This window comes from Lagopus leucura, unplaced genomic scaffold (genome assembly GCF_019238085.1).
Source record: "Lagopus leucura isolate 7727_CA_CO unplaced genomic scaffold, USGS_WTPT01 Super-Scaffold_100008, whole genome shotgun sequence".
In the NCBI taxonomy this organism is placed as follows: domain Eukaryota; kingdom Metazoa; phylum Chordata; class Aves; order Galliformes; family Phasianidae; genus Lagopus; species Lagopus leucura.
This window is the reverse complement of record NW_024962265.1, coordinates 5,186,821-5,200,265: the sequence shown is the minus strand read 5'-3', so window position 1 is coordinate 5,200,265 and position 13,445 is coordinate 5,186,821. Positions and strand designations below refer to the sequence as shown.

General features: G+C 37.9%; 1 protein-coding gene across 17 annotated transcripts in view; it reads right to left on the bottom strand.

Annotated features, from left to right (window-relative positions):
* The window catches only part of CELF2 (CUGBP Elav-like family member 2), a 367,962-nt gene that overhangs the window by 43,452 nt on the left and 311,065 nt on the right, over window positions 1-13,445 (bottom strand). For all 17 annotated transcript variants that reach the window (XM_042872814.1, XM_042872812.1, XM_042872813.1 and 14 more), the window contains 3 exons: window positions 9,886-9,965; window positions 4,975-5,133; window positions 3,485-3,548 (listed from right to left, as the gene is read on the bottom strand). In XM_042872814.1, the coding sequence (XP_042728748.1) occupies window positions 3,485-3,548; window positions 4,975-5,133; window positions 9,886-9,965 (303 nt within the window). The remainder of the gene's footprint in view (window positions 1-3,484; window positions 3,549-4,974; window positions 5,134-9,885; window positions 9,966-13,445) is intronic.

The following is a 13,445-nucleotide window of genomic DNA, read 5'->3' as shown; positions in this document are numbered from 1 at the left end:
TTTTTATTTTTATTTTTATTTTTATTTTTATTTTTATTTTTATTTTTTTTTAAACCAGTCTTGACATATTACACTATTTTCTTTGGTTTGGCTCCTGAAATAAAATGATTTCATGAAAATCTCATTTTTCAATAAAAATGAGAACATCTAAGCTGGGGAATTGAGTGTGGAACCTTAAGGCTTGGAAAGCTAAATGGCAACCTACTGTTTTTTGCCTTTCAAATTCAAATATCACAAATTTTAGTGAGGCCAGTATCATGATTTACTTGGGCATCACAAATAATTTATGAACACAGGGTGAAGGAAACACAGAACGCACTGTGGTGCCAGTGGGCTGCTACAGCAAGAACAGGATTCACTTTTGGAGCTGATTTGTTTAATGTTTGTATGCTAGTGAGTTCTTGAGACAAATCCTCATTTTTCTTTGGATCAGCTCCCTGTCTTTTAAACAAGCTCCATTTGCCTTCAACTAAAAATGCCTATGCAAATATCCCCTCCAATAAAACCAAAGATATAAACCATAAAAGCATAAAAATTAATTTAACTACTTTGAGGCTCTGCTTGCAAAGAAAATTGCTTGTATTTAAGAAATACTATTCCTAAGAAAATATTTCTTTACATGTATATTTATACACATGTATAGAGTGTGTGCTATGTACCTTCTGGGTAGCTCAGAGACGACATGAGCTTTAGCAGTACAAGTTAATACTTCCAGATCTGGAGGTCCTTAATTTTGGATGAGGGGGCATCTACAATAAGCATCCCACCTTAGCTAACTGTGACTTCGTCAGGACTTGCGCGCTCAAGAGGCACTAAAGCCCTGACATATAAGTAAGAGTGAGAATTTCACAGCTTCTGTGGCTTTTGATCAAACTTTTAGTGCCTGGATTGAGTGGTAAGCACACTCACTGACTTCAAAGACAAAACTCTGACCCCTCAAACGCACTGCACGTGCTTGAATAAATTCTGGCGTGCAGAACTACTCAAGCATGCAGATTCTGTCTTTACTTATCCTGAGGAATGCCTAACCCTCACTATTAAATTCAGCACAAGAACCAGAACAAACATTTGACTGTAAGCACATTTTTTAGTTCAAAGAACATGCAAGCATCAATAACCTATCGTCTTAGCACCTTACTCAGTCATGTGTAGACTTTAGTCTTCAACTTGAAATATTCTATTAATAAGCAAGCCATACACAATGTGAAAAATACATATTGGATTCATTTTTTTGCAAAATGAATGCAAATAGCTTAAGTTAAAAAACTCTGGGCCTTTATGCTGCTTTGTGGGCTTTGAGAACAAACATTCAAGAACAGCAGCAGGCAAGACCTTGCTGGAGACACTGGAGCATTTTCTATTCCTTCTATAAAACACACCATGTGAGTCTTTAGTACTGAGCGCACAGCATAACATAGCACCAAAGATAAATTCCTGGATAATTTTTGATTTCCAAGGAGAGGACATGAACTCTTGGTCCTAACAGTGAAATAACATTTAGTCTTTTGTGCTCATCAGTGGAGCTATAGCTTGGAGAGAAAATTTAATGTCACTAATTTGATCTTCAGCAATAAGGTTTAAGAGTTACATATTTTGGGAAAAGAAAGAAGTAAATTTAGAGCAGTTTTTATAATGAATATAAAGTTAAAATTGTTTTCCAGGAGAGGCAGTCAGTCATTAAATCATCCCATATCTAAGCACATTAGCATCTAATTTTTAGTCGAGAAGGTACATCCCTCAAGTAAAAGTGATATGCTTCTACAACTTATTAGCCTCAAGACCATCTGACTTTCAGAGAATAAATCCTGGTTTGAGAGCCCATTCTAAAGTTACTTGACTAAAATTTCTAGCTTTGACACAGTTGTTTGAGACAAAACTGAATCTACACTACCTGGGAGAAAAAGGCAACAGAAAACTTCCAAGATGCACATAATGTAATAGAGATTGCATTATTTTTCTTCAGTGTCTCAATTCTTTCATTTCACAGTTTTAACCAAATATGAAAACATTAAACACAATCTCTGAGCTCAAAGCCACTTCCAAAACTGCCAAGCATAAAACTGTTACTGAATTGCTCTGTTCTGTTTATCATATTAAGATACATTTTTAGATGAAAAAAAAATGCTAGATTGCAAGTGTAACATAATAGAACCAGCAAGCACTGCCAGCAGGTCTGAGGAAGAGAGAATAATTCAGAGATATTGTCATCTGTAGGCCAATTTATATTGTCAGACAGCAGGTTCGCATTAGTCTCTGATGTCACTGCAATAATGGCATAATGTAACAATTGAGCAAAGAATACCTGTGGGGTACAGCAATGCTGTGTGGTAGATCTGTACTTGTTAAAGTATTTCAGGATTCATTCAAAGCCGAATCAGAAGAAGCAAAAGACGAGGATTAGAAGAGTGAGAAAATGATGTTCAGAAAGACTTGTGAATATTTTACTCTTTGTTTCGTAATGATGAAGCAAGCACAATGTTGTACGCTATTGATTCAGTGGGTTCATGATTAAAACAAACTAATGCAGCAATTTGAGGGTTTTGTGCTTCCTTTTTTTTTTTTCCCTTCTAACAAGAAAAAAAAAAGCTTTTTAACAGTCTCTCGCGGCGGGCATAATGTGCATCTGTGCTCTGATTTACTGCACATGCTGCCTTCTCCAGCATCATGTTAAGTTAGGGTATCAGCATGGTAGGTCACACAGTGGGAGCGACCTTTTGCTAATCACTACACATCAGTTACTACTGGCACGCAGCTCATTACTAAGAAGCCCTCCAACGAGCTGGCTTTCAAATATGCCCAGACTTTGATTTTTTTTCCTCTTTTATTTCTTTCTCTCTTTCTTTTTTTTTCTTCTTTTTTTTTTTTCCCCTCAGACTAAAGATTATACTTTTACATAAAAGCTTCTGTTGTGTAATTTTGTCAACTAGGGTTCCAAAGTCAAAAAGGCACCCAGTTAATTTTCCATCATTATAAAAGGAGCCTGAAAATCCACACTGAAGGTAGGCCTGTAATCTTGGGTTTCATTAAAAAGGTCAGAACATTTTTACTCACCACCTATTATTAAAATGTTTGAGGACTGCCATTAATTTGATTTTTCAGGACACAGAAATCTCGCTGGAAATGAGAACGTAATCCTGCTGTTGCTTTACTGACACTTTTCATAGGGAAGGATACAGCTGCAGGGACCAAGAGCTCTCCTGCAATTTACAATTGGTTACTTTGGACAAATGGCAGGTGACTAATGCAAGACAAACTGTTTGCTCAACCTGGGAGCTTTGGGTTTAATTTCAGTTTTTGAAGGAGGGGAGAAACTGTTTCTATTGACGTTGAACTGTGAGCTGTCCCCTGCCAGTACATCTGCCATGTTTAATACAGTACAGCCCCCTGCCCGACTGTGATTATTAGAGATGCAGAATTTGATAGCGAAAGAATACAAAACATAGCTGGAATAGAATAGAATAGAATGAAATGGTTTTCAACTTACCGGCCATTTGCTGAATGCCGCTGAAGGCACCCAAGTTACTGGAGGAAGTTGCTTGCTGCAGAAGCTGCAAATTAACAACACAAAACAGCAATCTATCTGGCATTACTGTAACAAATGAAGATAAAACTAAAACAAGTGATCATTTCACATTTGGAGTATTTATGCTTTTCTTTACATTTATGCAGTCTCTTGCTTCTGTCTATTGTTGGAATGAACATCCCTAGAGTCAATGCTGTAAATCCATATTAATGTCTAATCTCTATTAAGAAACACAGAGGCACAAGGGAAACTCAATAACATCGCTGCTTTAAAACAATTAATCAATTTATTCTTTTTAACAACCAGGTGTTAAATCTATTTAAACCAACATAGCGTGACTAATTACAACCCTCTGTAGTCTAGTAGTTACTATAACTCATCTCTGTCAATCACGGTCCATTCTCCACCACCCTCTTGAATTCAGTTTTTTCTTTATTACCTATATGAATCAAGCACACAGATACTCATTAGACTGGTATTTGTATACAGCAATTTAGCCCACCTCAGTATTAATTAGCCTACCTCAATACCGATATATATATTTAATTGCAAGGTAAATTGCTGTTTATCATTATATCACTATACCAACACATTGTATGCATACAAATTATGCACTTATGCGTATACAGTACAGATACGGACGCATCTATTTGTCTAGTTCAGAACCATCAGGAGCTCCCCAAATTATCGGAAGCTGCCCAACCTGTACACTCAGCTCCAGAGCCATAAGAAGCAGAAAACCCTTCCAGCCATGCTGCAAGGTAGACTTGGCAATCCAAGACATAGACACACAGCTGTGTATTTCAGCTTTCTCCATCAGGGGCAGCAGCTAGCACTTGTTTTTCCTCTTACATATAGATCAAAGAAAATATCATTTTAAATTTATGAGAGACAAATTGCTTTCCTCTGCCACCTTCCCTTCTGTAAAAGATAGTATGAATCACGTGTGTTTAGCATTGATGGGACCATGCATTAAAGTAAAAGTAATTTCCAGATGAAAATATGTAAAATTAGAGCACTGAACCACAACATCCTAGTTTAGAAGCTGCACCATACAGATACGGACTGTACAGTGTTGTGTTCAGATACCTATCTGTCTTCCTCTAAGGAATAACTTAAATTTTATTCCTGCAATGAATAACAGAACGTAATGTTCAAAAGAACAATAAAACTAATGGAGCAAAATTTTATTTTGCAGCACGAGTAAACTTTAAATGCTTCTTGCCTTGGACAGCAACAATGCATTGAAATGTTTATTCAAATTTTATTCTTTGCTATTTATTTTTAAATCATGCAATAAACATGGAAAGTTTTTTTTAATGTAGAAGTAGACATACTATATGTCCTGCAGAATTTACTATTCCATTGAAGGAAGTTTACTGTTGCTAATTTTCATGGGTCTAAAATAAATACAGCATGCTATAGGTGCACCACCTCTGATGTGAACTTACAGCTAGATACTGTGGTGTGAGTCCTCCAAGACCCGTGAGGTTTCCCCAAGTGGCAGTATTGAGCTGTTGCATCTGCTGTGCCAACTGCTGCTGCAAACGCCGCTGCTCTTTGTCCTTTTGGGTATCAGCAAACTTCACCACGATTGGCGAAGAGCAGCCCTGTGGTTAGACAGATCGGGAAAAAGAAGTGTTAAATCACACTGAGCCAACCCTGCACCATGAGCTCAGCCACATCCCTTAGGGCCACTGGCAATGGCACAACCTGATAGCTTTCCTTTCTTTGTGACTGATGTGTAGGACCACGAGGACTAAGATTTTCAGCTTCTCAGGAAAAGAGGCTGTAGAGAAATCATCGACTCCCTATTTCTTTTTATAAAGCACCTTTCCTCAGGCTCTCTTTTCCTTCCAGCTATCAAAACTGCTGCCAGAGACAGCAAGTGTACCAGTCCTCTTTAATTAAGCTTCACAGCTGATGAGATGGACATGTTGCTTTGTCTGCAGTCTGTTTTCAAGGCATCGCCAAAGGGAGAGGTGTCCAACCTCCCTGCTGCCAATGACCACACAGCCAACACAGCCCTGCCGCATGGGCTCCCTGTGCTTGGTGCAGCTGTCTTGTCTATCCTAAATAAATAGGCCTGAGAGCACCAAATTTACTGCAACACTCATCAGGAATGGGTCACTGGTTCCTTCCATATCAAGAACCTTGGATGAACACCAAGGGCCATGCTATGAGAACAACTCACCCACTTGCAGCTTGCTCCTGGGCACACTTTGTGTTGAGCACCCTTGAGGTGTGAACAAAAGGCAGGATGTGGACCAAAACTGACTACTTCTGGTGGGAGCAGCCCATTCCTGATTCAAACCACTCTTACAGGTTTTATTCTATTTTCCTATTGTTTCAATGAGCCTCTTGTTATATGATATGGGAAAGCTGCAAGACCCCATAGGAAACAGACAGTAGGAAAGAACTCAAGATCCGGTCTGCAGCCTGCTCCTCACCCATCTCAGGGATCCTTGAGAAGCTGTGGACTGGGTGGGCTGTTGAGGGACCTAAGAATTTCCCTTGGACATCAGGTTGGATATTCCTGGGCGAAGTCAATGAGAGAACAAGAAGTGAATATGAAAAATGTCCCTGTTGCTCTCACCCTATTTTTTTTATCCCCACTATCAAATGTTTTCATATTTTAACCTTTTTAGGCTTCATTTTTTCAAATCAAGAGAACAAACTATGTACTGCAGTGATTCAGTTCTTAATTCAGGCATTTTGTGAGTCATGGTAGCTGCCAATCCATTCCTTACTGTTTTCCAACTACAGGAACCAATGAATAACTTCCCTCTACCTGCCATGCATTATTATACTAATTTTGTGCCTAACTTCAATTTGAACATAATGGTAGGAGTGAAAGATGACTCAAGTCCAAAAAAGAGAGCAGCATTTTAGCCAACATGTGCAGTGTGGGATGGGGAGGCTGGTTATACTTAGCCTAACTCTTCTCATGACTGCTCTCACAGCATTGTGAACATCTTTAGCAAAGTTTATTTCCTCTACAATCTACAGAGAACAGTTGAGTACCTTTTCTCTGAAGAACCTCACACCAGGACAAATGCTAAGAACATTCAAAATCAACAGACAAAATGATGAAATAAACCGCAATAATAATATCTCTTGTATGAAGATCTCCCATCAATACTTTTCCTTTAGAATTATCTTAGAAAATCATCACTTGTGATTTATTATTCCACCTCCAATTCCTTCCCTGTGTGTTTCATTGTAGAACTGTCTTTCAGTGTTTCAGCAAGAAAAAAGGAGATATGTACCACTCTAGCAATCAAATAAAGATTATGAAAGAGTCAGCTTGTTACAAAATTACGTCTCTTCAGTGATTTTTATACTAGTATTAAAGACAAGGTCCTTTAACAAAAAAAAAAAAAAAAAAAGGAGCTGGGGGTGGGAGGGTGTGAAAGAAATTTTTCTGCTTCAACTAATAAAATAGCAAGCTGCACCATATTTAATATGAGCTTTGGTAGCATTGGGCTAATCAAAACCAGAACTTACTGACTGCTACCTAGATGTACAGGAGAATCAAATCTACTTCCAAAGAAACAGAACTGAATTTTAAAGGAAGAAATATTCTATGGCTATTTCAGTTCTCAGTTCAGCAGCTCAGCACTCGACACTACAGCTGACATATTTATGAATGCTTAAATGTCAGTAAATTGTATAAAAACAATATCTCTGCAATTTATGAGTCTATAATTCATTTTTTTCACTGTCTGCTCTATATTTCATCACTTCATCATTTTCAAGAGAGCAAACATTCTGAAGACTGAAATTATATGTAGCAAGTGGCTCTATATGAGAAAAGGGTTGTTATTGTTGCATCAAATTTACTCCATGATAACAAATTAGTGTCTTCTACTGGTACTGCATTTCAATGCCTTAAACAAACAAACAAAACCCCCGGAAATGAGATAGAAGAATAGAAACTCAGAGCAGCAGTTATGTACTGAAGATCAGTTGATTTAACCAGGTCAGAAAGTCAGATGCAAAAAGTAGTAAAAGAACTCATTATTTTAAGAGATATATTCATCTGGATATTAACATCCCTACTGTTCTTTCTTTACCCACTTTGAAAATACATGTTGGTAAATAATGTGTGACAAGGAAGCAAAAATAATGAAATCAGAAAAAAAATCTGCAGTAATTGAGTTGATGTGACTGTGTAATACATATTCTCCCCAAAGCCCATCTATTTTTTTGCATTCAGTGTGAAACAAATGCATCCAAGGATCACTGTTTCAGGCTGAGAAGCCAAGGTTTAATGCTAGGTAATGTAAGTTAGCTTTCTAGTAGAAGAGCATTGGCTTGCATCACACACACAAGGTGCATCTCCCTTTCTCATTCAGTGGCTCAGCATTTGCACCCCATTCTAGTGCAATTTTACTCCTGACAGCTGGTGCTGCCTTCGTACTTTTCTTTTTGTTGGCAATACAGTGTACAGACTCTGTTCAGCCCATCACCTCTGGAGTTGGAGGGTGTACTGCTTCTCTCCAGGAAGGGACTCCAGCCTAAGCTCAACTGGCACAAAGACCCAGATATTCAAGGTGCAAAATACTTGGAACTGCCTTGCCTTGCCAGTTTGGGGTTCTCATTGATGATAACTCTAAAGATACTGAGATCAAAGTCTAATCATTTTATAGAACTGAAGTAAGCAGGAGCATTATAACAAAATGCAGCCTCAGTTGGAGCACTGCAATTAACAGAAGAATGGATGAATTTGTCTGGAATGTATTATCTCTTTAATGTTACCATCTTCTGAGGTAGACCTGTGTAAAATTCATCTTGCTAGACAGAAAAATACATTAAAACATATGGAAAAATATAGGTAAAACACAATATTACCAATAAACATTTTCTTTTTACATGGAATCAAACCCAGCAAAATATATAGATATGAATTAATGGAGCAGTGCATGGCAGACAAATTACTATGAGTATTATTTCAAAAACTCAAAGTGGCAGTTTTTCCACAATATACTGTCAGACTGCATATATCATAGGTTTTCTAGTAAAGATAATTTCAAATATTCTTGTCTCATTGGAAGATTCTCATCTAAAAACTACATACTTAGGGTTTAAAAATGCATTGCACTGAAAAGAAAAACACATCAATTATAAAATAAGCTCAACCAAATTCAAACGTGATGCTTGGAGAGACAATAGCTTTGCAATGCCAGTATCGTTACTTGTAGTACACAGGAAACAGTTAGTGACATTTTCATGCACTGCCTTCTTTTTCCTTTGCCTTCTCGTCCTCTCTCCACTCTCCCACCCCTGCTCTTCCCCCCCTGGCTCGTTACACAAAGCAGCTAACGACATGACGCAATAATGATTGTTTAGCACCCTGCATGCTTTGGGAGACTAGAGCATTGCAAAGAAAAATCACTGAGAGAAATCGAAAGGTCCTGGTGTAAAAATAAATAAAAAGAAACAAGTGCACATAACATCAATGCCACCTATGAGAAAAAATCATCACTACACGAAGATACAGTATACATAATACAGTATAACATGCACTCTCCAATGATAAGCTACAAGATCCAGAGTAAGTAAAGACTTAATACTTGTGCGGTTTTTTGTGCAAAATTCTGAAAGACCATGACAAAAATCACAGACTGACAAAAGTTTGAGATTGCCAGACAAGCCGTGGCACTTGATCACCACTCCAATGACCGGATCATTAGTCTGCTGCTGGATTCACGTTAAGTGAGAGGGTTTCAAGTTTCGTGTTGCTCACTGTTACAAAATATGAGGCCGTAGAGGCAATGTGGGAGGAGATAGAACTTGAGAGGGGCCAGGCACAGCGGTGCTCTGTAGGAAGCTTTGATGTGCTCCTTCATCATTAGCGTTTTTATCGCTATCGTGAAGAAAGAGAAATTGTATTAGCTTAAAAAGAGATTCCATTTGCAGGAAAACACATGCACTAGTAACTCAGGGTGGCCACGTTAAGTCTCTTGAGGTTTTTCTCAGAGCAGCACAAACCAGAACACTTAAACATCTATTTAAAGAAAACTAAGATTTTTTTTTGGGGGGAGGTGTTAATATTAAAAGCAATTTACTCATTAGGTATACTCTTGAGTATGAGTGAAGAGTGGTATTCACAGTAATTTTATTTTCTGTGAATGCCACTGAGAACAGGATACAGAGCTGTGTTTGGATACTGCAACCTGATTGTGTGCTTCCAGGCCGTTAAGAAAAACACGTTTGACAAGGAGAGGTAGCGTGAGTTGGCAAAAAGTTTAAATCTGTGATTGTCATGTGTCTGATCTGGTCCAGGAGAGCATGGCTTTACCATTCGCAATCATTTGCACAAAGAAAACAAAGAAAGGGCAAATGATACAGTACTGTACCTCCATGGTCTGAGACTGGTGCATGGCTTTGATTGCATTCTGTGCCATTGCCCTTGTAGAAAATGTGACAAACGCACAGCCTGTGGGAACAAGGGGACAGGGAGCAGGAAAGACAAAAAACAACAAGACAAAAGGGTTGGACGCTTGTTAAACCAACACAGTCTACGAGAACGGCCACAAGACGACACTGTTCTCAGTAGTACATAAAAATAAACAACTTCTCTAGTTTATTTATTGACAGTGCTGACTTGCTAATCTGACCATAGATGAAAGAAAAAAAAATTAGGTGTGATGGGTGAGGATAAAAGGGTTTCTTTCTTTAATTTAGGGTGGGTTTTTTTTTTTTTTGTTTTTTTTTTGTTTGGTTTTGTTTGGTTTGGTTTCGTTTGGTTTGGTTGGTTTTGTTCTTTAGCCACAGGGTTTGACATACTTAAGGCTTTCTTATGCGGAGTTTGGATTGCATAGTTGAGTCCATTCGGGCCATGCATTAATAACTGCTTGCTATGGCTTTTGTGTCAGTAAATATTGGACAGTGAATAAACAACTGGCATCACCGGCAGCTGAGCTGAGAATTTAAAGGAGTCCATAATGTCACTTACATATTTCCGTGATGCACCAAGAACAACCATACAAGTAAAGATGAGAAAAACTTGACTGCGAACTTTGCAACTAATTGCAAAAAGACTCAGACAAAATTCAGTAACGTAGGTGGAATCTCAACATTTAAGAAAATAACATATTAAGAATAAAAATCTTTATGATTTTTGCTTCTCACAGTCCTAGGTACAAGTATAATTCTTTGATCTATGAAAGCTACCAAGAGCTTGAACAATTCAAAAGCTGTGTGCATGAATAACTAAAAAATCACTTTTCTCCCTCTATAGCCTTTTAAATCATAATGAAAGCCAGTAGGCGAATGCCTGGGCTATTTTTCCACTCTTTTACTATTGTCAGTCATACCTATACTGGGCATGGTACGGGTCAACTTTCTTAGTGCATGACTCACTGCCCTTTTGACTAATAAAAACACTGCCTTCTGAGATTTACATTTTATTCTTCATGCACCCTTGGGCATCTTAAAGAAAAAGACTGTGAAATTAATGCAGATTCGGGCTGATTTTGTAATAATACCATGGCACACTAAAAGCTTAGCTAAAGCAACACAGACTTATTTCACTTGTGATCTCTAATGACTTTAAAAGTGCATTGATTTTCAGCTCCCTTAGCCTTGCACAGTTTGAACTTAGGTTTCAGAGAATAATTTAGTGTTCCACTCAATTTCCTCAAAACATTATTATTATTACTACTTAAAAGATTTCCAAATGAAGCAAATCTAAGCACTGAGAGGCTAAAGCATATTGTCGTTTTAGAGCTAATACATGAAAGCTACATTCTGGCATCAAAAATACAATGTTGTTGCCCCTGTGGCCAATGGGCAAAATTAACTACTTTGCAATCCAACAAGCAACAGATTGTTTGGTTTATGCAAATCAATTTGAGGCATAAAATACCTTTTCTTTTTTGCACCGTGCACCTGGTGAGATTATCAAGTCAAGACTGTATTCACATTTTAATCAAACAACAGTAAGAGAAAGCAATGCCTGATCATTACCCAAAAGCACTACATCTAGTCATGAAAATAAAGTCAATGCATTTTTGCATCATGCGGTACTTTTTTTTTTCATTAATGTAAAAGCCCTTGGTACAGGACAACCTAAACTGGCTTATGTACCTCTGGCTGATAGGTCAGTGTTTTAAAATCAGAAGAAGGATTCTTTTCAACGCAAACTTCATGGCAATGTCATGACTCTACTGATGATGTCTTACAGCTGTTTAGACACAACTACTATACTACCATTATTCAGCAACAAAGTCCTGTCAAAGAAAATGATGTAATGAATGGCTTTCTGTACAGCATTCTAGACCAAATGTGCGTAGAAGGGTAAATAAATTACAGTACCTCTGCTAGCTTCCATAATGCTGCTGTGCACTAAAATGAAAGAGGCCCAAATTTACCATTGAAGTAATCTCTCCAACAAAAACATTTCTGTTATTATCATTAAAAGAGGAAATATCACCAAAGGTTTGCATTTCTTGTCTTGCAAATTCAAAGGGGGGTGAGTACAAATAGAGATATACTGGAGGACAGGCAAGAAACCCCATACAGCCTTGATTAATATTGTTTATAACGGTCAAGAAACTACTTCATTCACTTCTCTTGCTCTCATTATCCAGGAGTGTGTAGCACAGTGACAATTACTGAATTGGAGGCTAAGAATGCATAAGAAGCATGTAAAATGTCAACAAAAATCAATAAGACACAGTTTATGCATTTATCACAATTTCTACCCAGAGGAACTGCTGTAAGTAACTTACTGAAAGATGTTGCAATTAGCAGGTCTCAAAAGAAATGTGAATCAGCAGAGAAATAAAGCTGTACTCTTCTCAAGATAAAGGAGACTTGCTCCTCCCTCCCTTAAGCTTTTTCTCTTTTTAAGCACAAAGCTCAGCTGCTGGGGACTTTCAGTGCCCAATGCTATGGCAAAACCTCCTTCCTCATCGCCCAGCCCAAATTCATTTGCTTGGATCCTGTTTTCCTTTGTTGTGGAGTGAAGAGACTTGTCGCTGATCTCTGCAAAGTGCTGCATAGCAAGCTACCTAGTTAAAAGAAACTTGTTCTCTTGGCAAGGGGAATGCTTGATAAACGAGGTTATGCAGCTTGAATACAAGCATTTGGAAACAGTATTTTATGGAGAAGATGGGACTGCATTTTAATTACAGTTTGCCAGCCAAAGGCTACAAGGTTAGGTTCCCTTGTTATCTCTGGTCAGCAGGGTGTTTTTCACCAATGAACAGTGGCCATTTGCACAGTAAATACCCAATTTGCTTTAATAATCATGGTAAAAATTAAGTAGACAAATTCATTTCTAAATCATCTGATAACCTAAACTTTCAGTTATTACCATCAAGCATCCCAATTAGATGCTAGCTAATTAAGTCATATTTCCAGACATTGTTCCAGACTAAAACGCTATGCGTATCCACATTTAAAGGTTGTGGTTTTTTTTCCAGGTACCAAACCTGGACAATCACATGCAATATTTATGTATATTTTGTGTGCACATATATATTATTGTGTGGGAAACATGGGATCCTATATATTTTATTGTCCATGAAAAATGGAACCCCTTCCTTCTACATGATCACAGTGCCAGAATGGAGAGAAGCTAAGCGTACATAACAGAATTCAATCCACTTCATTGCTAGATTTGCACATGTAACTGAGCTACTGAGAAAAGCTGTTCTTGGATGCTTGTATTCTGTGCCTCCATTAATTTTTCTATATGGGGAACACAGGCATTTTACAAGGATATTTTTCTTGAATTTCATCTGAAGTTGGTATTTAAGCACCCTTTATTTCACTTGTTTCAGCTAGATGAGCTCTGGCAGCCCTGAACTATCCCATACTCATCCTTGTATCTAAGGGGCTGGGAAAACATTCCCTTTTCAGCATACTTCACTCTGTATCTCATGGATACAGGTGGTCTTTTGGGAAAACG